This window comes from Miscanthus floridulus, chromosome 18 (genome assembly GCF_019320115.1).
Source record: "Miscanthus floridulus cultivar M001 chromosome 18, ASM1932011v1, whole genome shotgun sequence".
NCBI classification, from domain to species: domain Eukaryota; kingdom Viridiplantae; phylum Streptophyta; class Magnoliopsida; order Poales; family Poaceae; genus Miscanthus; species Miscanthus floridulus.
Genome location: NC_089597.1, coordinates 127,705,003 through 127,727,001, shown reverse-complemented (window position 1 = coordinate 127,727,001; position 21,999 = coordinate 127,705,003). Strand labels below are relative to the sequence as shown.

The 21,999-nt window shown below is 44.6% G+C and overlaps 2 protein-coding genes, 1 long non-coding RNA gene and 1 pseudogene across 6 annotated transcripts; 2 read left to right on the top strand and 2 right to left on the bottom strand.

Annotated features, from left to right (window-relative positions):
* The first annotated feature begins 126 nt into the window (after positions 1 to 126).
* LOC136523012 (uncharacterized) lies at positions 127 to 992 on the top strand. Its single transcript, XR_010776056.1, has 2 exons — positions 127 to 368; positions 660 to 992. It is a non-coding gene; the product is annotated as an uncharacterized lncRNA (long non-coding RNA).
* A 6,863-nt stretch (positions 993 to 7,855) lies between these two features.
* Positions 7,856 to 10,954, bottom strand: LOC136520710 (F-box protein SKIP31-like). Of its 4 annotated transcripts, none has more exons than XM_066514350.1 (8): positions 10,675 to 10,954; positions 10,262 to 10,578; positions 10,086 to 10,158; positions 9,658 to 9,768; positions 9,359 to 9,533; positions 9,164 to 9,288; positions 8,819 to 8,885; positions 7,856 to 8,212 (listed from the first exon to the last, which is right to left on the bottom strand). In XM_066514350.1, exons 1-8 carry the CDS (start codon positions 10,873 to 10,875, stop codon positions 8,142 to 8,144), a joined length of 1,140 nt encoding a protein of 379 aa, XP_066370447.1. In that variant the 5' UTR covers positions 10,876 to 10,954; the 3' UTR covers positions 7,856 to 8,141. The 4 variants fall into 4 exon arrangements, with proteins under 4 accessions (XP_066370447.1, XP_066370450.1, XP_066370446.1 ...); XM_066514353.1 differs by having other exon boundaries at positions 8,819 to 8,879; XM_066514349.1 differs by having other exon boundaries at positions 10,262 to 10,581; positions 10,675 to 10,951.
* Positions 10,955 to 17,919: 6,965 nt separating this feature from the next.
* LOC136524640 (uncharacterized) lies at positions 17,920 to 18,849 on the top strand (annotated as a pseudogene).
* A 1,693-nt stretch (positions 18,850 to 20,542) lies between these two features.
* On the bottom strand, positions 20,543 to 21,994 carry LOC136521481 (arogenate dehydrogenase 2, chloroplastic-like). Its single transcript, XM_066515228.1, has one exon. It carries the CDS (start codon positions 21,845 to 21,847, stop codon positions 20,735 to 20,737), a length of 1,113 nt encoding a protein of 370 aa, XP_066371325.1. The 5' UTR covers positions 21,848 to 21,994; the 3' UTR covers positions 20,543 to 20,734.
* Positions 21,995 to 21,999: the final 5 nt, after the last annotated feature.

The window sequence follows — 21,999 nt, the reverse complement described above, 5'->3', positions numbered from 1 at the left end:
TATAGAACGAACTGATTTCTCAGTAAGACGGGAGCTATCAGCGAGGCAGATTTCTCTGTATAGATCTTGCCTGTTCCTATTCGCATTTGTTAATGTCAACGAACTCCAGGTAATTTCTGTTTTATTCGTTGCTTATTGATTTTTACATACCTTTGCCTTACTTTAACATTGGGGGTCAAATGTTGTAGGCCCAACTGCTAGAAGAAAGGAGGCTTCGCGAGGAGATGGAAGCGAGGGCGGTGGAAGAGCGGGAGGCCCAACGACAGAGGATAGAGGAGCTGGTGGGGTTCGTGTCCACTCTTGGCGCCGCTATGGGGCGGACCATGCCAGCTAGCCTAGTCTTGCCACTTCCTCAAGCAGCTACTCCTGTGAGTACCAATATATTACTTATTATGTTCCAACCTGACATAGGGCACACTAGAAAAAATATGCAATCTCAAACATACAATATGGTGTTGGTGGTGACGGCGGTTGTTGTTGTGGTGTGGTGGTGGCAGTTGTGGTGTTCGGGTGGTGGTGGTGTTGGTGGCGGTGTATTGATATGTATGTTCTTGACGGTCATCGTGCCGTTTGTTTTCTTGCAGGGTTTGGAAACCTCTCCGTGCAGGGGAGGTTCTGCCGAAATTTTTTATTGACGGTATCCTTTTCATTTTTTTCAGCATCAATCGGGCGTGGCATCGAATCAAATTGGAGGGTCGCCGACTTCACAGATTGGAGCGTCGCCGGCACCACAGCTTGAGCCGAATCAAGTGGAAGGGTCGCCGGCTTCACAGATTGGAGCGTCGCCGGCACCACAGCTTGAGCCGAATCAAGTGGAAGGGTCGCCTGGAGCATCAAACCACGGGCCTCTTCACCCTTGACAATCGTCGTGATCAGCTTGTTGTGAACTTTGTTAAGAAATTTGGTTGTGCACTTATGAACTTGTGAACTTGTGGCACATTTGGACTTTTGGTATGAACATGTGATATATGTGAACATGTGGTTCTTATTTATGATTCATGTGATATATTTGTGGTGTTTGAATATGATTTATATTTGTGTCGCAAATGGAATAATCAAAAAAAAAAATTCAGCTTCTGGTTACTTTGCCTAGTGTCAGGGGTCTGACACTAGGCAAAGGGGCCACACGTGGCACACCTGGGAACAGACTTTGCCTAGTGTCAGGAAACTGATACTAGGCAAAGTAGGTAGTTTGTCTAGTGTCGGAGGCCTGACACTAGGCAAAGCTTGGCATATTTGCCTAGTATAGGCGGTCTGACACTAGGCAAAGCTTGACATATTTGTTTAGTGTCGGACGCCTGGCACTAGGCAAACCTTGCATACTTTGCCGAGTGTCAGACCTCCGACACTAGGCAAAACGTCCGTTACGATTTCCACCGTCAGTGGAATACTTTTGCCGAGTGGTGTCCTTGACACTAGGCAAACACTTTGCCGAGTGTCCGAGGTTTGACACTCGGCAAAGTGCTCTTTGCCTAGTCCGCCTCTGCCGACCCTTGTTTGCCTAGTGTGACACTAGGCAAACTGTTTGCCTAGTGTTTCTGGGCCTTTGCCTAGTGCCTGTGGCACTAGGCAAATCGCGCGATTCCAGTAGTGCGGCCGCTATATCTGTTTGAAGTACGTCAAACTATTTGTGTCTATATATAATTTAGTGGCTATAGCCCACTATTAGCTGTTTTCGAGGCCATCTGCTAAGTGTCATAGCCCGAGAATGATAAAACGATATTGGTTTAAAACCAGAAACTGAGACAGGTGTTTCGTCCGTGCTCAGGCCATGCAATTTCCTGCTGGTGTTGAAGATGTACGGTACACTGCACGACTTTAGTTTTTCAGGCACAGTGACCGTCCTGGCTGTTCTGATTTTCAGGGAATCAGGATACAGAGTTCAGAACCAATCACAGTGCCACAACCCACAAACACCTGAGAACGTCAGGTAGCAATAGCATATATCGGACTCGGAGTAGGTACTACTAGTGCTAGCGTGACACCATGAGACTCTATTGGGACCAAATTAAATGAGATTTAGGAACTAGGAGTACAACCACTATTGCCCACTGACATGCACACCCACGCTACACATAACAGAAGAAACTAGAGCAAACATACAGAACTTCTGAAACGGACTGGGCTAGCTTCAGCCCTTAAACCTGATAGCCATGAATTAAGAATACCACATAAGCCATGGAACAATGAGATCGGTTGCAACATCTAGAAAGGAATGGCTTAGGTCTATACTTCAATAGAAATAGTGAGTCAATGCAATGGCTTGCATATACCAACTAAGAAGAATATATGGAGACTCACGCATAGCCCTAATAAAAGAAACATACAGTAAATTGCATATGCTAAACTTAGGGGACAAGGGAAGGTATAGGAAACATTTTTCACTTTTACTTAGGTTTTATTTATGATAGTATTATCATTCTCAAATAAAAGTGACAGGGGACAAGGGAAGATATAGGAAACATTTTTCACTTTTACTTAGGTTTTATTTATGATAGTATTATCATTCTCAAATAAAAGTGACATGTTATTTGTAACGTAACATCTTGTGCACACTACATAACGACCTAACTTTTATAGGATCTGACCATGGCGTCATCATTCCTAAACAAGTCGTCGGGTTATTTGTAACGGAACATCTTGTGCGCACAACATAACCTAACTTTTAGGATCTTAAGATAACGTCACTACTATTAAATAAGTTGCCGGGTTGTTTGCAACGTAATATTCCGCATGCATTATATAACCTAACCTATAGGATCTTGTGATAGCGTCATCTCTGGGTGTCGTGACTTGCAAGATAACGCTAAAACTATAAATATGTCAATCCCGGCAAAAACAGACAATTTCGCTTCTAGAGTTTTACAACAGAGTGCGTCATTCTCCATAAATGATCAAGCCCCGACAAAACAGACAATTTCTCTTCTAGGGTTTTACGACAGAGTACGTCATTCTCCATCGTTTATAAATGATGTGAAGCCACGATCAAAATAGACAATTTCACATCTAGGTTTTACGGCAAAGTACATCATTCTCTATAAATGATCAAGCCCCGACAAGAAACGGACAATTTTGCTTCTAGGGTTTTATGACAGTCATTCTATATAAGTGATCGAGCCCCGACAAAAGTAAACTCCATCAATAATATCGTGCGGCGTTACATATTTAAGTCACTTGAATGAGTACCACAAAGGCAATACATATAAAATCTTAAACCTAAAGTAGCAGTACACATAGGCATGAAAGGGCTAGGGCTCCTAGTCTCTCAACGCAGACTTCCAAATTCCACTCCACCTCCAATGGTACTCTACAAACTTGCTCTGCACACTATCTTCCTAACCCACAATGCGCTCTCCAATTGTTGCCTACCACTTTTGTCAGATGAAGTTGTTGCTTCTTCTACTAGAGACTCTGACACATACGAGGCTATAGTTTATCGTGACATGGAGGGATGCTACGGATGAAGATTTTGGGGCAACATTCTATGATCGTGCGTTGGGAAAACCCTTAGCATGGAAAGCTTTCTTTGATGGACGATGGTCTAGAGTAAGTGATATGCTAGATAGATAGAGGAGGCAAGGTCTACATAATTCTTGATGCAAGTTACATTTGGAATGACCAGAATCATTGTGTCTTTGATGGGGCATCACATAATATTTCAACACAACTTGTTTGTTATTGATGAGATGGGCCTTTGGGGGCTGACTGGGGCCAAAGGAATTTCCTTCCTAGTTGCTCTGCCACAGGAAGTTGTTTAGTTGGGTTAATTCCCTGGTCCAGGTCAGGTTTCTCTATACAAAAGTTGAGCTATGTTTTTAAGGGAGTGGTGGTGTAAGTGCGCAAGTTGTACGGGTCTATCATTTTTCTTAATATAATGATATGTATCTCTCTAACGAATTTGGAAGTTTACTGTTATGAAACGTGGGCTTTGCTACAACTATTGTCTCCCGAAATAGAATTATGAAACATAGTAGAGACTCTGGAATGAATTTCCTAAATTTATAAAACATTTAATCATTTTCACAAACATAGAGCAGTCACCTGTCTACCCTGGTAGCCTCTCATTCTTTCGCTCGTCTCTCTTCGTTGCCGTCTCCACATAGAGCACATGTCACCATGCCGTGGGGGCACTTGCCCTAGCCGAATCCATTGGAACAACAAGCCCAAAACCCACCCTTCATCAGCACCCATCCCTTACATCACTGGTGGATCCAACCATTGGCAGGGGCCTATACGGCCTCTACGGCCGACTCTCCTTAAACTTGAGCTCACTCTCCTTGGTGAGTGTAATGATGGTCTTCACCAGATCCTATATTGATGTGCTCCCACATTTTGTTGGCACGTTCAGCTTCAACATCTCCTCATCGAATCCTGCTCGCCACCACAAGCAGGCCTACGTACCCTTCCTCCTTGTTGTTCTTTGGTACCATGTTTGTGTAGGTGAAACTGAGAAGGGCCATGAACCTTAGCACTTAGCAGCCAGTTTTCTAAAATGTTGGGTTCAAGGAATGGGGTTGTGGAAAGTGAACGTGGTACATCACTTTTAAAACCATGGTTCAAATGGGTATACCTATTTGCCTTGTTCTTCAGGAGATGGAACATGTACCTAGTATAATCGAAACGATGAACATGTTCTATTTTGATAATGCATTTTGAGGCAACCGGTATATGAACTTGTTCCATTTTGTATCATTATGTTTTCATCTACTGTCTATAAACTATTTACACAAACAAGCATGACATAGAATCTAAATGCATAATGAGAAAGAGGAACATGATGAGAAAGAGGAATATGCACTACTATGAGCATCTTGGACTCCCGATTTGATTCCTCCACTTTGTACCTTTGATCTAGGGTGCGTTCTCACTACATTTGGAACGATGATCCACGATATTCCCATTCCTCTCCTAGAAACAAAATTTCTAGAACATCGAATGAGGCCATGTTCCATGTTTCAGGGTAATAAGCCCTAAACACTCATGCCTCTCCACACTCCATGTGCACCACACCACAGATAATGATGTTACCGCCCTTCTTTGTCCCTCACCAAAGAGCTCCCCGCTGATTACTGGCTACCGCACTACCAAGACACACTCATACGTTGGGATCTGCTCGTCGCCAAGGCTGAAGAAAGTGACAAGCGAGAGGTTTGAGAGCAACTCTAATAGGAGCCCTCAAATCAGGGTCCTCTCAAATTCATTCTAATATACATTGGCATATGGGACCCACTCGTTATTTGTTGTTTCCTCTTTCCTCTCTATCTCTATTCTACCTAACAACCATGCTTATGTCTCCGTCTGCCGCCTCCACTCCCTGGTTCCTAACACTCAGACATCCCCTCACTGCCTACTGGGAGGGATGAGGCGTCGCACCACGTCTAGGATGGTCGCCCATGCCGAGAGAGAGAGAGAGAGTCGTCACGAATGCGGCCGGGATTTGAGTGCCTTCCTACTTTGGGGGTTGAGTAGGGGCCATGTTGGACCTGTGTTTAACCTCTATTGCTTTCGCGTAAAGCCTTTTTTTACGCGACAGGAAAAAGTGACTACGAATTCCCGTTTTTGTTTGTGAATCCATGTTCGCACGCCCATAAGTAGCGATCAAGGAAATCGATCAAACGATCCCAATACCGTGAAAGAGAAACTTCCCAGATCCAGGGAAGCTTATCATAAAGGGCTTCAACAAGGGGTTTTATTCGTTCTTTGAGCAAAAAGATAAAGATCGGATAGATTTGAACCGCAATTGCAAAGGTAATAACTACTATGCCAGCCCAAATCATGATCTTCATCAACTTGGATTTGGTTCTCTCACGAAAATCACGAGTTAAGCTCTCAAATTTTAGTTTAGGAGCCTGTTTGAGGGCCTGCCCAAGTTGCTCTAAAGGGGGGATCGATTACAGTAGAGACATGTGACATTTTGGTCCCATCACATATCAAAAAAGTGGATAAATTAGTTAATGAACTAGAAACTGAGAAAATGATATTATATTATAGCATACAACCACCGTTTGATAATGGCATATTGGCGGTGCAAAAATATAGAATAATATTTTGACGAAGCTTAGCTGTGATAATGGCAAAGTTCTAAATTTCTTATGGTTGTTTTGTGTGTTCGAGAAAATGTTGCTTCTTCAGGGAAAAAAACTGGCAATGTCCGGAAGGACTCATGTTACATTAACAATGCAAATGAGCTTAAACACACCGCTGCCAAGTGCCGGCCACAGGGCGAGGAGGAAAGATATTTTGGTGGTGCAATACTAAGATATTGTGCATAAATTCATTTTATCTCTAGAGTTTTGGTTTTTCTTAAAAAATAATAGTATTTAAAAAATAATTGCAGAACTTAGAGCTGGAAGGAAAAAAATACAGATATAGGATCTAATAAGTAGTTGTATGGCTGACACGACCCTACTCGACAACCCAATAGCTGATATGTATCTGTCACATCCATGTAGACTAATTTGTATGTAGACGTAATTTGTGCTGACATACTTGTTGACGCTTAGAAAGCCGATAGCCAGGCCTTTCGGCTGTCCACTCGCCAATAAGCCCGTTCCACGCCAAACAACATATAGATGTCTAGCCACAACAAGCAAGTAACAAGGCACGCTTCCACCGTTTTGATTTTCTAGATTTTTTTTCTTGGCGATTCCAAACAAAATATCTAGGGGTCTTTAAGATTGTTGCTAAAAATCAAGCGCAACCCATTTGCTTGGATCTAACGTCATTGATTTTGTAGTTTTTAAATTAAAATTCTTCCCATATTATTATATTTGAATTTTCGCTTAAACAGTTTAGCTGCTAAACAGTCTCTAAAACTCCAAATAACAATCATCTAAATTCATGGTTCAAGAAGTAGTATTTTTTTTTTATATATGTGCTTAGGTGAAATCTAAAGTTTTTTTACAAAGAACATGCTCAAAATTGATTTTTCATTTGAATTTAAATTTAAAATCATACAAAACAAGCTCAATGATTTTAAATTTAATTCCAAATTGAAACTTAATTTTGATTGTCTTTTTGTCAATAAACTGTCTCTAAAAAAACATCTACATTCATAGTTCAAAAAAAAAGTAGTATTTTGTCATGCAATTTCTAAAAAAATCATCTAATTAATTTCGGGGTTAGTCTGGTTGCTTGGTACAAAGATCTTTATCAGAGCGGTTTGACATACGGATTGAGAGCGGGTGTGTTCCCAGACGTTTACAAGGCTGCTAAGGTTTGCACTTGAGAAGGCTTTTGCAGAAGTCGTGGCTGAAAAAAAAACGTTCAGAGCACCAGGTGCTATGCTTCAGCTCAGAATGCCTCTGCCCATGCTTTAGGCGAAGAAGGCTGAAGGCACTCAAATGGCCTCGTTCGGCTTGCTGAATCTTGGCTGAAAAACATTGTTCTGACTGAAATGTCGTGAGAGAAAAACATTATTTCGGTTGGAAAAAAAAAACCGAACAAACCGGATATAGAGTAAGCCGAACGGAGCCATTGATAGGCCGTCTGATATTGTAAACAACCATATAGAACTATAGTCGTTTTGCGGATATTGAAAATTGTCGTTTTGCGGATATTGAAAATTGAGCCTCAGAAATTACTTTTGTGAGCTCTTCTTTTTGCTGTGACAGTTGCAATTTCTTCAGCTTTTCCGGTTTGCAGTTCTTGCTACCCTACTACGTTCAAATCGACTTGGGCAAAAAAGGTGTGAACTTTGAAGAGCTCATAGCCGACGACCATCATCAGTGCATAGACCCGAAAAATGAAACCTTTGGTGCTTGGTTGCTACATCTTAGCAATTTTTTTTTAAAAAAAAAGAACATATATAACTCGGAGTCAAGACGCATCAGTATCTCACATGCATCTACCGATATACCAACATCACATCATACAAACAAAAAGCTCATTATGTAAAATATTTTTATTACAGGCATACATCTCGATAATTTAGGAAACCATACGACAACATAACAGCTCCCTCAGCTGATCAAAACATATCAGCGATCTACCTCAAAAGTAAGTTCTATTCTTAGGTACATCCTGGAGGGTGAAACATGGTAAAACACAGAGCTATACATCCCACATTCCCGCTTGTTTCATCTTCCACAGGGAAGCTTTGATCATGTAGCAAGAGTGAAGGACATATCGACAGAAATACATCAACAGAGACCCAAGGCATCCTCAAGTTCCTTCTCATCAGTGCAGTTGTAACCCAACATAATAGCTCGTGCTGTTCATTGTATCAAAAGCATGATCACAGTCAGTAACCCAGTGTAATGAAACATTGCAAACAAAATTACTAATACAGACTTCTATTACATTGTATTACTAGAAGAAATTCAAAGAAAAACGCAATGAACAGTATGCAGAAGGTTACAAAGTGCAAGGCAGTTACTTGCATAAGAACGTTCTAAAAGAAGACAGGACCAAGACGCAGTGACCCACCTCACTTGCACTATGAGAAATTCAGAACTAAGGAATTTAAAATTCTAACTTATTGGCATCTTGATATTAATATAACTATACTAGTACTTTGGGGGTGTTCGTTTGATGGATGAACTCATCCTACAAGGACATGATTTTTGGTGGGACTATTCCATCCTTATATTAATCATGTGCATATGAGGAACGGGGTTGATGATGATCAGCCCATTCCATTCCTCAAAACAAACAAGAATGTGAGTCATGAGATTGGAGATGGGTCACCTCATTCCTCAAGCCAAACACCCCCCTTTATTCGTAATTTTTAATTACTCCTATGAGGTTAGGATTGAAAACAAAACAAATGAAGAAGAAATATGTCTTTCTCAATTTCAAAAAAGAGAGCTCGACTCACCGTAACGTCCAGATCCCATGAATGGCTCTGCTTCATCCACTACACCAGCCTGTTGCAGATCCTGAAACTTCCAAATAAGCAAATGTTAGTAACAAGGGCAAACCGGACACAGAAACCCGGTAGCATTTGCTAATAGACTAGTGAAATGACAATGGAGTGCCTAGTGCAGGTTATGGATGATACTTCCCCAGCAGAGACTCAACTTGAAACCATGTACATGCATGACAATGGAGTGCCTAGTGCAGGTTATGGATGATTTTTCCCCAGCAGAGACTCAACTTGAAACCATGTACATGCACATCAACAGGAAAAAGAAAAAAATAAGGAACTTTGTGGAGGACTCACAGTATCATCGGCATCCCATTCATCATCAGGACACAGCCACCTCTCAAAGCAGTGGCCAGATATCGTACAAAGAAGCAGCCCACTAGATTGGTCCAAGACAAATTCACGACAAGCGTCATCACAAACTGAAAGCAAAAGAAAACATTTCAGGCATGATCTAATTACACGTCAACAGATAGAGGAAATATGTATTACCGTGGACACGACCAGTCTTCTCACAAATGTAAGCATCGCCAATCTGGGTGTACGAGCATGTATTTCCAGAACAAGAGTGCCCCTTGACAGCTTCATCGGTAAGCCCCCGGCTGTTTTTCCAACTAGATACCTGATCAGCTACCGTCTTATCTAGCATAACCTTGTCGTCATTGACCTTCAAAATCCAGATGAAGAACAATTGAAGTTTCGTCAACACAAGACAATTTTGTTGGATTGAAGGGAAACTACAAGATGGATATGTGACAGAGATTAAACAAGAGTCTGAATTTAGTAATTACTTCTGACGGATGGGGAATTTGACTCCTTTTTGCAGCCTGCATCTGAATATAGTACTCCTTGAACTCTGTAGGGGTATTCCTCACAAATTCAACCATATCCTCTCTATCTCTCTGGGGATTAAACACAACAGAAAAATGACATTCGCAAGAGTTCATCAATACAACAGTAACATCAAACAAATATATTGTGCAGCAATACTGACGGGAATATTATTTTGTTCAGCTGAGTATGGTGTAAAAAAGAAAGCTTTGCACTTCAACATGCACCTAGCGCCCAAATCATTGGTTCATATTTACAGCATGTAACTAGACCTAATATCCAAATCGCCTGTGAGCACTAAAACTAAATAAAAATGTCTAAAAAAGTCATTTTTAATGTCCCTGGCTACCTCGAATTAGAAGCAGTGATGATGAACAGATGAATTTACCTGTATGTAGAGGTTCTTCCAAGCACACTCCCTGAATTTGGCATTGGAGGCCAGTCCCCACCTCATACAGTACCTGAAAAAAAAAACAATCAGAAAGGCATGGAACATGTAAATCTCAGTCGAATTGCACCGAATTTGGCATAGAATCAACAGCGCGGCCTCCTCAGCCAACTTACAGGCGGCGCCAGAGGGTCTCATCGGACGCGGCAGCATTCATGAAGCGGCAGACTAGAGCGCAGGAGATGAGGTCCTCGGAAGAGAGGAACTTGAAGATCTGCAGGAACAGCTCAGGGGGGATGTTGCTGAACATGCCCGTGTCGATCTGAGGCGCCACGGCCTTACCTTTCGCCTGCCTCCTCATCTCCTCCCTCCTCGCCCTCTTGGTCTTCTCCCCCTCACTGCCACTGCCGCTGTAGCCATCCCCGTCCGGTCCCGAGCCCTGCTTCCGCTTATTCTTCGCGGCATCACCGTCCTCCTCCTGCTGCCGCGGCTCCTGCTGCGGCAACCAATTCAATTGCTGTCAGAAACCCGATTCCCAGCCATTTAAAAGATTCGATACGAAGGGAGAGAAGAGACAGAGAGCGCTCACGTCAATAGGATCCTCGTCGCTGGATCCGAGGATCTCCGATTCGAGGAAGCTGGCGAGGCCGTCGACGTCGTCCTCCTCTTCCTCGTCTCCACCGCTGCTGGGTTCTCCTCCTTCACCTGGCTCCTCCGGATCCAAAGGCCCGTCGTCGGGGAAATCGTCGTCCTCCAGGCCTGCCTCCTTGTCTCCATGCACGTCGGCCATCCTCCTCCACCGCCCCCGACGCCGCCGACGGATCGCCTCACCGCCTTTGCCCTAAGGGAGAGGAAGATATTGGTGCGGTTGGAGGAGAAGACGCGTGATCCACCAGAACACGTGGGTGGGCCGAATCTCGAGTCCGGCCCGTGGCGCAGGGATCTGTGGTCGTAATCATCTTACTGGGCCTAGACGTCATTAATGTGATAGGAGGCCTGTCTTACTTTTTAAGTTGGGCCACGATCGTTGCTTGCTACGGAGTATTTCTTCTTCCACAAGCCTCCTTTCATGTTTCTCAAAGAAAAAGAGCCTCCTTTCATTTGGGAGGAATTGAATTCTCAAAAAAAAAAATAGAGGAATTGAAATCTACTCCCTCGGTTCCAAATTATAAAACGTTTTGGCATTTCTAGATTCACTAGCAAATATGTTCATGCGTTGCAACGAGATCCAATACGTAGTGAGTTGTAGCATGAGTCATGAGTTCGAGTCAAAAATAAAATGAACTTAGTGGTAAAAATCTTTGTTTCTTAAGTAATCAAAGATTAAAATGGCTGTGATCTCTTATTTATTGTTCGTATTATATTTAATAGAACACGAAAAAACCATGTGGAGAAAACAATGAAAATAAAATCAGAAAAGTCAAGCTAGTGTCAAAAACATCCACGATAAAAAAAATCTAAGCATACTCGAAGCCAAATAGAAAACAGTCATGACAAAAATTAGAATATACTCCAAAAAATTGCCACGGAAAAAAATCAAAATATATTCGGAGCCAAGTGAAAAGCGTCCAAATGAACGTAAAGGAACACATACTCGGAGCAAGTAAAAACGGACAAACCCGAAAAGATTAAAAAAAGAACATAAGAGAAACGAAACAAAAGAAATTGTACCATTCTTTCCTCTTTATTAAATTTCTATTCTTATATATTTTGCATTTGGTTTAAGATTCCTATTCCGATTACTCGGAGTTGGAGAGATCTAACTAGATTAAGATTCCTTTGTCCATATTATTATATTTTTCCTATTTGATTAAGATTTCTATTCATTGAAAATCGGAGAGATCTAATTGGATTAGGATTCCTAGTTATATATAAAGAGAAGGACTATAGACAGTTTTCCATATTCACAAAGTTAGTTAAGGGATGGCCGGGCAAAAAAATAGGTGGAGAGAAATTTTGCCTCTTTATTATTAGGTATAGATTTCTTTTGCTATGTATCTAAATATATGTTATGTCTAGGTACACAACAAAAGCTATGAATCTTGAAATGCCAAAACGTCTTATAATTTGACCGGAGGAAGTACTTTTAAAAGTTTAGATATAAGCTTGTCTTAAATTTATAAGATGAGAAATAGAAATTGATTCCATAAATCCTCATGCTACGTTTTTCTCTGTAACTTGTAGCATACTTTCGGCTTTCTCCTCTGCAACAGAACTGCAACAAATAATTATCTCCTCCATGTGGCTAACAATATTATACAAGTATATTCTGTATATGGCCATATAATCGATTTGTGTCTAAACTGTGATTATTAGTATGGATTCCAATTCATTGAGGATCCAAATGGGTCGAATAGAAAATGAAGGAAAAGAAAGTCTATTTGACCTCCCAAGTCCCAACTATTGGAAAGGTTTTCTGATTTTCTGTAGCTTGCAAAACTGCCCGAATTTGCTTCCTAGGTAATTTGAGAAGCGGTAATGATGGCATCTTGCGTTATCTATTCCAATATATTTGAGAATCGGATTCTATAGTGTGGTTGGACGTATGCTATTCTAACTTGTATATAAGCATGCTCGCAAAAAAAAACTTGTATATAAGCATGTGTCGTGAGTTTGAGTCACTGAAGGGACAATCAATCATCTAGGACACTTATCTCTAATTCATCTTGGACTACTATTCTTAGTAAAACCATCCAGAACTCCTATGCTACTACTCTCAATAAAACTGACCATGACTTATATGCTCGAGAGAGTGGAGGAACAAACATGAGCATTCTTCTCCTGGTCAGACTCTGTTTTTCTTATTATTTCGTGACGACTCCCAATCAGACTCCAATCTTCAAATGTTTACAAGGCGTTCTACTCTTTTTTCGGCAACTCCATGTGTATCAGAGTCGTTTTAATTTCTTTCTGGATATAAATATACGTGATATGAGAAGCTTGTGTTAGAAAACTTAGTTTAGAAAGTGATCAATGGAGAGAGGTAGGAGTGATGGAGGATGAAAAATTCGGGGACAGAACTTTTTTTTTGATAAACCAGTTTTTTCTTTGGAAGAGACAAATCAGTTTGGTGGAGAGCGAGGTAGGTCAAATAGATTTTTTTTTGTTATATTATAAATAAAAGGCTCAGATTGCTATCTGGCTAAGCAAGGTTCTCTCGGCAAGCTACCAAAGAGGCCGTTCACACCCAATTTTTTTCCGTTCACTGCGTGGTTGCCTGGAACCCAAGCACTGACAAAGTACAGCGCATGATAAAACAGCACGCATGGACATCGATCATGGATGTGCTAAAAAGAAAAAGAAAACGAGTTTACGCCGGTGCAGCGTTGCCGAGATTTGTGACGCTGTCAGGTTGGGCACTTGGGCCAACCACCGCAGGCACGTGGCTTTCCTTGGAACACGTCTTCCCAGTCGCGCACTTGCGCTCTTGCTTCGTTTGGGAACGGGACCTCGACGAACAACTTAGGGCATATTTGGTTTCTTGTATATGCCCCGGTCTGGCTTCTAGAATGTAGTTTTGCATCGTTTGGATGCCTATATGGAGTTCTGGGCCTGGCTCTGGGAGTGCAATGTGCTCCCCCAAGCCTAGCTGTCGGGAAACGAAAATAGATTCCGTTTCTTGGCGGCCTCGCTCTCGCGGGACGAGAACGAGCGTTCAGCGGCCAGAAAAATTGGCTCTCCGGATGCAGGCGGGAGATGGGGGCGCGCGCGGGAAGCTAGGGTTACCGTCGCCCCTTTCGCGCCATCTTTCTGCGTTATAATTCTCACTGCCTCCTCCCCTCTCCCCATTCTCTCCCTCGCACTCGCCCTCTGCCTCTCCGCTCTGAGCTCTCTCGCTTCCTCGTCTTCCTCTTCCTGCTCGTCTAGATCCTACTGGTGCTAGCAGGTGATGCATCCTTCCTTCCTCTTGCTCCAGATCCACGGTGTTTGAGGCTCAATTCAATGTGTGCTGACCTTTCTCTTCTCCCCCTCTTCATTTTTCGTAGGTTTGAGGTTTGATTCGTCGGGGTTTCATGGCAAAGAGAGCAGGTAACCTGTAATCTCTCGCAGATCTGGTGTTGCTCCCTTTCCCCATCGGTTTTGCTGGGTTACTAATGTATTTGAGCATTTGTGGGGTTCGATTTATGCCGGTGACTTCGTTGGAGGTAAAAAGGCAAGTCCCCCCCCCCTAAGGTTTCGATCTGTTCTTGTTTCCCTAGATTGGATCTGTCTACTTGTCGTACTAATTTCTTTCAGGCATGTGCAAATCTATCTTTACCTTTCCTTGCCTGTTGAACTTCTGAAAGCCTTGTGACTTTTTTGCAAGGAGCCCACGGTAATGATTTTTCCATTGAGCCCATGTCACTAGCCAATGATGATTGCTTACTTACTATGAAAACTGAGCACATATTCTTAGCCGATGATGAATGCTTATTTATTTTGAAAAGTGAGCACATGTTCTTGGCCGATGATATTACTTTATAAATATGAAAATTGAGCACATGTCCTTAGTCCAATGATGTATGCTTGTAACGTTGAACTAGCTATATCTAAGCTCTTGTGCATTAGGCGATGATGATATTATTTTTTGCTGACCGACTTGTTGAATGCTGAAAATGATCTTTTCTTTTTACTGAGACATGCTTTGCATTTTTTTAACTGCAATAGATGAACCCTACCGAGCAGAGACGCATGTTTGTGATAAATGCTGCTGCCTTTGTGTCTGTCATTTATGCCTATTTCATGAGTAGGCTGAGAGTGGCACGTAATTCACAGGTCTCGGATCACATATGCGCCAATGAGTGCCATGGATGAGGAACGCCAAGCCAATCTGAATAAAATTTTTAATTATAATGACATAGAATGTGTTGACATGCTGCATATGCGTAGAGCTCCCTTTTTCAACCTATGTAACCTACTTAGGAACAGAAACTTGCTAAGAGACACCATAACAGTATTGTGGAGGAACAAGTAGCAATGTTTCTCCATGTTGTGGGACACAACCAGAGATTTAGAGTTATTCACCAAACATTCAGAGATTTAGAGTTATTCACCAAACATTTAGGAGGTCCATGGAAACAGTCAGTAGGTATTTTAGGGAGGTCTCGTATGCTATTGGTGAGCTTAGGGGAGAAATGATAAGGCCACCATCAACTGAGACAGCACTTAAAATCATAATAAGCCCAATGTGGTATCATTATTTTAAGGTAATTAAATGAAGGGAAAATTGTCTGGTGGACATCCAAAGTGATGGTCATTTGCTGGTAGACACCCCATTTTGAGCAGTTTGCCATAAGACACCTTGGTTCGTTGAAATTAGACCATAGGACACCGTGGCCCGGTTTTCAGTCGGTTGAGGAGAGAGAAAATTTCATTTTGGACATCCGGTGCCCCTGAGCCACAGTTGGGTCCGCGCGCCCAACCTGGTCTGGTTGGACCAAGTAAGAACCGGCCGTTTTTCTCAGGCCAGGCCCGAGCTAGCCTCACGTTGGTTCATGTCACCGCCCCCGCCGGTACTCTACTGCTCCTCCACGCCGGTGGTGTTCCCCTGCTCGTCCTCCCCGTCGGTGGTGGTCCCTAGCTTCGACGAGCTCCTCGGCCCATGCACGCGAGCTCCGTGGACTGCGCCCAGAGTGAAGGGGTATGCTAGAGGGAGAGAAGAGCGTGGCGGCGCCATGGTCGCCGGTGGCGAACCCTCGCTAGCGCAACCCGATCTTGGGCTACGGAGCATGAGAGACGATGATATCAAGTACGTTGGACTCAGGAGCTCACTGCAAAGCCGATGGAGGATATCTCGTCGACGGGAGTGGCACCGAGAGGGGAGGCGTCGTGGAGAGGTGGATGGATGGCGGTGATGTGCTTCGGCGAGCTCGTAGCACCCCACAAAGGCCACAGATTGGTGTCGAAGAGGGTCGCAGCGGGTACGGTGTTCTTCTACGAGGCTGAGAGCAGCAACTTTGAGGCGAGCGTGGGCCTACAGTGGGAGAGCGAGAGCTCGGATGTGCGCTCGCCAATGGCGGCAGTGGCGGGAGGCACTGTGGGACGGGAGAAGGAGCGGGAAGTAGTGGGGCGGTGGCGGTGTGCTTGCACGAGGCCAGGGCTTCCCTTGAATAGGTTAGAGAGGGGGAGGAATGAGTGGTGGGGGATCTCGGTCATATGCCGCCCATGACGGCTGCAATATAGAACCACGCGGAGAGCGTGTCGCGGTGGAATGGGGAGGAACGGACGAGGTGGAGCAGGGAAGGGGAGGGCGTGGTCCTCGCGGTAGGATTGGTAGCATGGAGCAGCCTGGTCGTGCGGGAGCTGGTGATGGCGGAGCTTAGGGACGACCGGAGGTGGGATATGGTCCTGATGGGTGGGGACCACACGTCAGATAGAGGGAGGTGCAGCGCAGTCCGACTGTAGCTGGGTCTAGATCGCCGGATAAGCGCGGGAGAGGAGTGGGCCACCCGGTTCGGCCCAGGGAGCGAGAGAGGTTTTCTTTTCTTATGGGGTCCAACCAGACTAGGTTGGGGGCAGACCCAAGTGTGGCTCAAGGGCACCGGATGTCCAAAACTAAATTTTCTCTCTCCTCAACCGGCTAAAACCAGGCCACGGTGTACTGTGGCCTAATTTCAATGAACTAGAGTGTCTTCTAGCAAACTGCTCAAAACGAGGTGTCCGCCAGCAAACGACCATCACTTTGGATGTCCGCCAGACAATTTTCCCTTAAATGAATCTAAGGTTCAACTCTACCTAATTGTAGTCCTAACCAAACTTTAATCACTAGTCTTGCTATAATGTAGGACTATATTGGTGCAATAGATGGTACTCATGTTCATGCTAGAGTACCAGCAAAGATATCTGCAGCATTCAGGGGTAGAAAGCACTATCCTACTCAAAATGTGGTTGCTGCAGTGGACTTTGATCTGAGGTTCACCTATGTGCTAGCTGGATGGGAGGGATCTGCACATGATGCCTTCATTTTAGCCGATGCTCTAGAGAGGGATGGTGGGTTAAGGGTTCCTCCAGGTACTTGTAACACAAATTTTTAGGCAAACAACAAATGGGATTTCAAATAAACACTATAACTAATTCTTGGCTATCTAATTAATTGTTTAGGTAAATTCTACCTAGTGGACGCTAGCTATGCATGTCACCCTAGATTTCTGCCCCTTACCGAGCCACTAGATACCACTTGAAAGAATATGGTGGATGCAATTATCCTACCAATAAGAAAGAGTTGTTCAACTTGAGGCATTCAAGCCTAAGGGTCACAGTTGAGAGCGACATTTGGGGCTTTGAAGAATCGATTCTGTATTCTAGACAACAAGCCCTACCACCCATTCAAGGACACAAGTCAAATTAGTTCTTGCATGTTGCATTCTTCATAATTGGATAATTGACCATGGTCAAGATGAGGTTTTTCCTGATGAAGCAACATGGGAACCTAATTCTAGTAGTACTGGACCTGGTCATGGTAATGAGACTGACAATGTAGCTTGGGTTAATAGGAAGGATGAAATTGCAAATCAAATATGGAACAATAGGGGCACCTCTCATGTTTAGAGCTTGCTGTTTTTTGTGTGCAATGATGAACTAGTTGTTCTATTAACTGAGCCTATGCACTTGTGCAATGATGATGTAATAATTTGTTGTATGAACAACTTGACTGAGGCTATGGACATGTGCAATGATGATGTAATAATTTGTTGTATGAACAACTTGACTGAGGCTATGGACATGTGCAATGATGATTTCTGTAACCTAACTTGATCATACACTGAGGCAATATATGACTAACATAATTAGGGGATGGCTGAGGAGGTTGCTAGGATTAATCTGGAGGGTGATGAGGTTGTCTAGGTCGGTGGAGATGGTCCAGCAGGTGCAGGCTAGTGCTGAGCAGCGCCCTAGGGGTGCTATGCGCTAGACTAGTGCAATGTCTTCCTTTGTCCTACATCGTATGTGCTAGCTGATTGAAAGCGGTGTTAGAACAGACAAGGGCTTCAAGGAGGTGCATTGGAACCAAGTTGCCAAGTATCTGTAGGAGTTTACTGGCAATGAGGTGACTGATACTCAAGTGTATAACCACTTGAGGAAGTGGAGGCAGAGATAGATGAGGGTGTCCAAGCTGAGGGAACTCAGTGGTGCCCTCTGGGTTGAGGAGATGTCATGATCAGCCTTGATGAAGAGCATTACAAGGGACACATCAAGGTGTACGGATGCCTCAATCTTTCTTACCTTCTTATTATGTTAAATAGCTCTTTCTTTCTTCTTATCCTTTAGTTATATTGCTAACTGATCATACACATTAAAATTAGGCACACCCTAAGGATGCTGAGTTTTTGAACAACCACATAGATAACTACAAGGAGATGATGACCATTTTTGGGAATGATTTGGCCACCGGCAAGTATGCTATGGGTTCCAATGAGGCTCTAGGTAGCCCATCAGACTTTGCAGATAGCTCAGTGAAGATTGAACCACATGATGATGAGAAGGCAGCCAAGTCTTTGGTGAAGCATACATGGATGCAAAGGACGTCACTAGTGATTCTGGTCCTTCCAACAAGAGGAAGAGGTTTGTCCTCACTGAGGAGGACCATGTGGTTATGGACGGCATGACTGAGGCGGTGAGGGATGTTGCTTCTGCTATCCGTGAGACTAAGGTTGAGGTGCTGAACCCTGATCTGTATGGTGCAGTGATGTACATGCTGGGGTTCACTGAGGAGGCTCTGATCTGTGCTTTCTCCCATCTGGTTGACAACAAGGCTCACGGTGATGCTCAGGACATGGCTTGCTAAGCATTACTACATGTAGATGTATCTAAATGCTTGTTGACTGATCTGTCTTTTGTGGAGTGAAGCTACCAACCTGCTGCTTCCTTCACCTTTTGTGCAGTGACCTCTTTTGTGCAGGACAGAGTTGACTGGAGCTTGCAACACTATGCTCCATTTCTTTTGGTTTGAGACAGCATGCTGGTCTCTTTAGCTAGTTACCTCATGGTTGGGTGGTATGTTTAGGTTGTAGGTCTGAGAGTGGCAAGTACCGTGGTTGTGGGTTAGGTGCCAGTAGCACATGCATTAGCTCTGTGATGATGTATTTGATCAGTCAGTTACATTGCCTATGATGTCATGAACACTTGATCATGGTTGCAGTTATGGCCATGGATTTATTTCATGAGAATTCATCCATTGCCTTCTGTTGATTTCTATCTTCACTTGGCTGTGACATCCTGTTATTCATACTTGCTATATCTGAGCACAACTCTTTTGCCTATTATGAAGTTCTTTTGCATTCATGCATGATCTGAGCACAACTCCATTGCCTTTATGATGACCTGATTCATTTGTGCATGATCTGAGCACTACTACATTACCTATTATGAGGTCCTCTTTGATTCTTGCATGATCTGAGCACAACTCTATTTATTTCTTCTTTCCTTGCTAATTGTTTCTATTTCAATATACTCACATTGTATTGCTGAATTTTACATCACCTAGGATTGACATTATGACTTGGTATGTTGTGTACTGTGGGTACCAAACTGGAGTGTTCTCCTCTGAAAAGAATGCCATGCAAGTGTCAATGGCTTCGAGGGAGCCTGTTACAAAGGATACAAGATTAAAGAAGAAGCTTTGGCTGCCTATCACAACCAAAAGGGTGCTCAAGGCCTTGTTGATCAAGTCCCTGTTGACTGCAAGGACATAAAAAAAACTAGACAAAACAATCTTCTCGACCAAGGATATCATTATCATTGTCCAGTTCATTATTATCTTAGTTTTATTGTACAAGTTAATCCAATCATTAGTTGTAATATTGAGCCCGTAAGGCTGTTGTATGAAGAGATGTGGTATGAATGGCTAAGTTGGATTGTGGCTGTGGTAACCTCACCGAATTCAATCTTGAGGTATTCAAACTCTAGTAGATGCAGCCAACCAAACAACCGCATGTTCTTCTCTGTTTGTCAGTTCCTAGCTCATACATGCAACTAGCTCATACATACAACCAAACATGTGCTCTAGTCATCCTATCTGTATTCATCCGAGTACCCAAACAATGACCACCTGCATACATTGGGCCTGTCCCAGCCATACTAGATGCGAGCCAGGCTACCCAGAAAGGGAACTAAATGCGCCCTTATAAACCAGCAGGTGCCACCACATACTGGGGAAGGAAACAAAACAAACAGAATTCATCTGACGTGTGGGCCCCGTTTAGTTCCGAAAATTTTTAGCTTTTGGCTACTGTAGCACTTTCATTTTTATTTGGTAAAAATTGTCCAATTATGGACTATTTAGGCTTAAAAGATTCGTCTCACGATTTCTCGGCTAACTGTGTAATTAGTTTTTTTTCGTCTACATTTAATACTCCATGCATGTGCCGCAAGATTTGATGTGACAGGAAATCTTGAATTTTTTTTTGTTTTTGGCTTACATCTAAACGGGGGCCTGAATGACGCGGTGCCGTGCAACCCAGAATTCATCTGTACTGGCACTCATATAGTTGTCATGTCACAGTTTATTATTATTATCCCACTGAAATGAAAACGGAGTAAAGCGAAAGATCGACACTCCACATCAACGATTAACAAGGAAGACAGCAAGATCCAACCAACATGGGCAGGCCGCGCGCTGCGACAGATCGACTTCGTGCCTTTATGCCACACCGCTGTGTCGTGCCGTGACATCAATTATTCTCCTCTCCCGACTTGATCGTCGCCGTCGCGCGCCCGTCATCGTTGTCCGGACCACCATCCGTGCGCTCCGCTCCGCCCTCCCCCTCCCCGACGTGGAACAGCTGCCTCCGGAGCACGTCGTGGAGGCCGTCGAAGAGCTTCTTCTTGACGGCGTCCATGGCCCAGTCGAGGCGGTTGAGCAGCTCGGTGGAGTTGTTGTTGTACATGAAGAGGCCGTTGTAGAGGTCGAAGCTGTCGCTGCACGTGTTCTCCACCAGCCGGAGCAGCGTCTCGTACCCTCTGGTGTCGATTGGCGTCGCCCGGAGCTCCAGCGCCGCCAGCATCCTCCCGACGGTGTGCGTCAGGAACTGCGTCTCGGCGGCGTGCGCGTCGTGCTCGGCGCACGACATCTCCACCATCCGGCACCCTTCCTGTGAGAACACGCCGAGGAACGCCTCGGCAAGGGCGCGGCGCGCCGAGCAGGTGTCCCGAACGCGCACCCTGTCGAACATGAAGGGGAGGCCGGCCCAGCCATCGCGCGCCGACTCCGGCCCGAACATCGGGTGCGTGCAGATGATGTCCATCTCCTCCGGGAGCGCGCCCAGGAGGAGCCGCTTGGGGAACTCCTTCACGGAGAGGACGTCGGCGAAGAGGGTGTCGCGACGGAGGCGGTGCAGCGGGAGCGACCGGACCACGGACTCGGCGGACAGGATGGAGGTGGCCAGGAGCACCACGTCCGGGTGGCACTCGCAGAGATCGTGGGGGTCCGGGAAGAAGCGCGCGCCCATGGACGCCGCCGCGGCGGAGTGGTCGGACCGGGAGTGCGCTAGCACCGTGTGCCCCTGCGCCACCAGCGTGCGTGCCAGGAACTGCCCGAAGTTTCCGAACCCGACCACGGCGATCTTGAGCCGGGGCGCAGGCTTCGGCTGCTCCTCCACCTTCTCGACCTCCTCGGTTCCGCGGGATAACGGGGCGCGGAGGCGGAGCGAAGGAGGTGCCCCGCCGGGAACGGGAAGCCGCCGCCACTGGCAGCTCGTCGCACAGAACTGGAGGTTGGTTGGAGTAGGCGACAGGCGAGAGGTGAACGGCAGGTGATGAAGGCGGACGGAGGAAGATGACGCCATGATCTTGGGTGAGCGGTAGAATATACTGACACTTTTTCTTCGCCCTGGGTGAAGCGGCGAGATGACAGCGGCGACCTTATTATTTTTCTCGATCGTGGGGAAAGAAGGAGACGGCGAGACAACGGGGCTACGAAGGTGACCTCTCCTTAGGT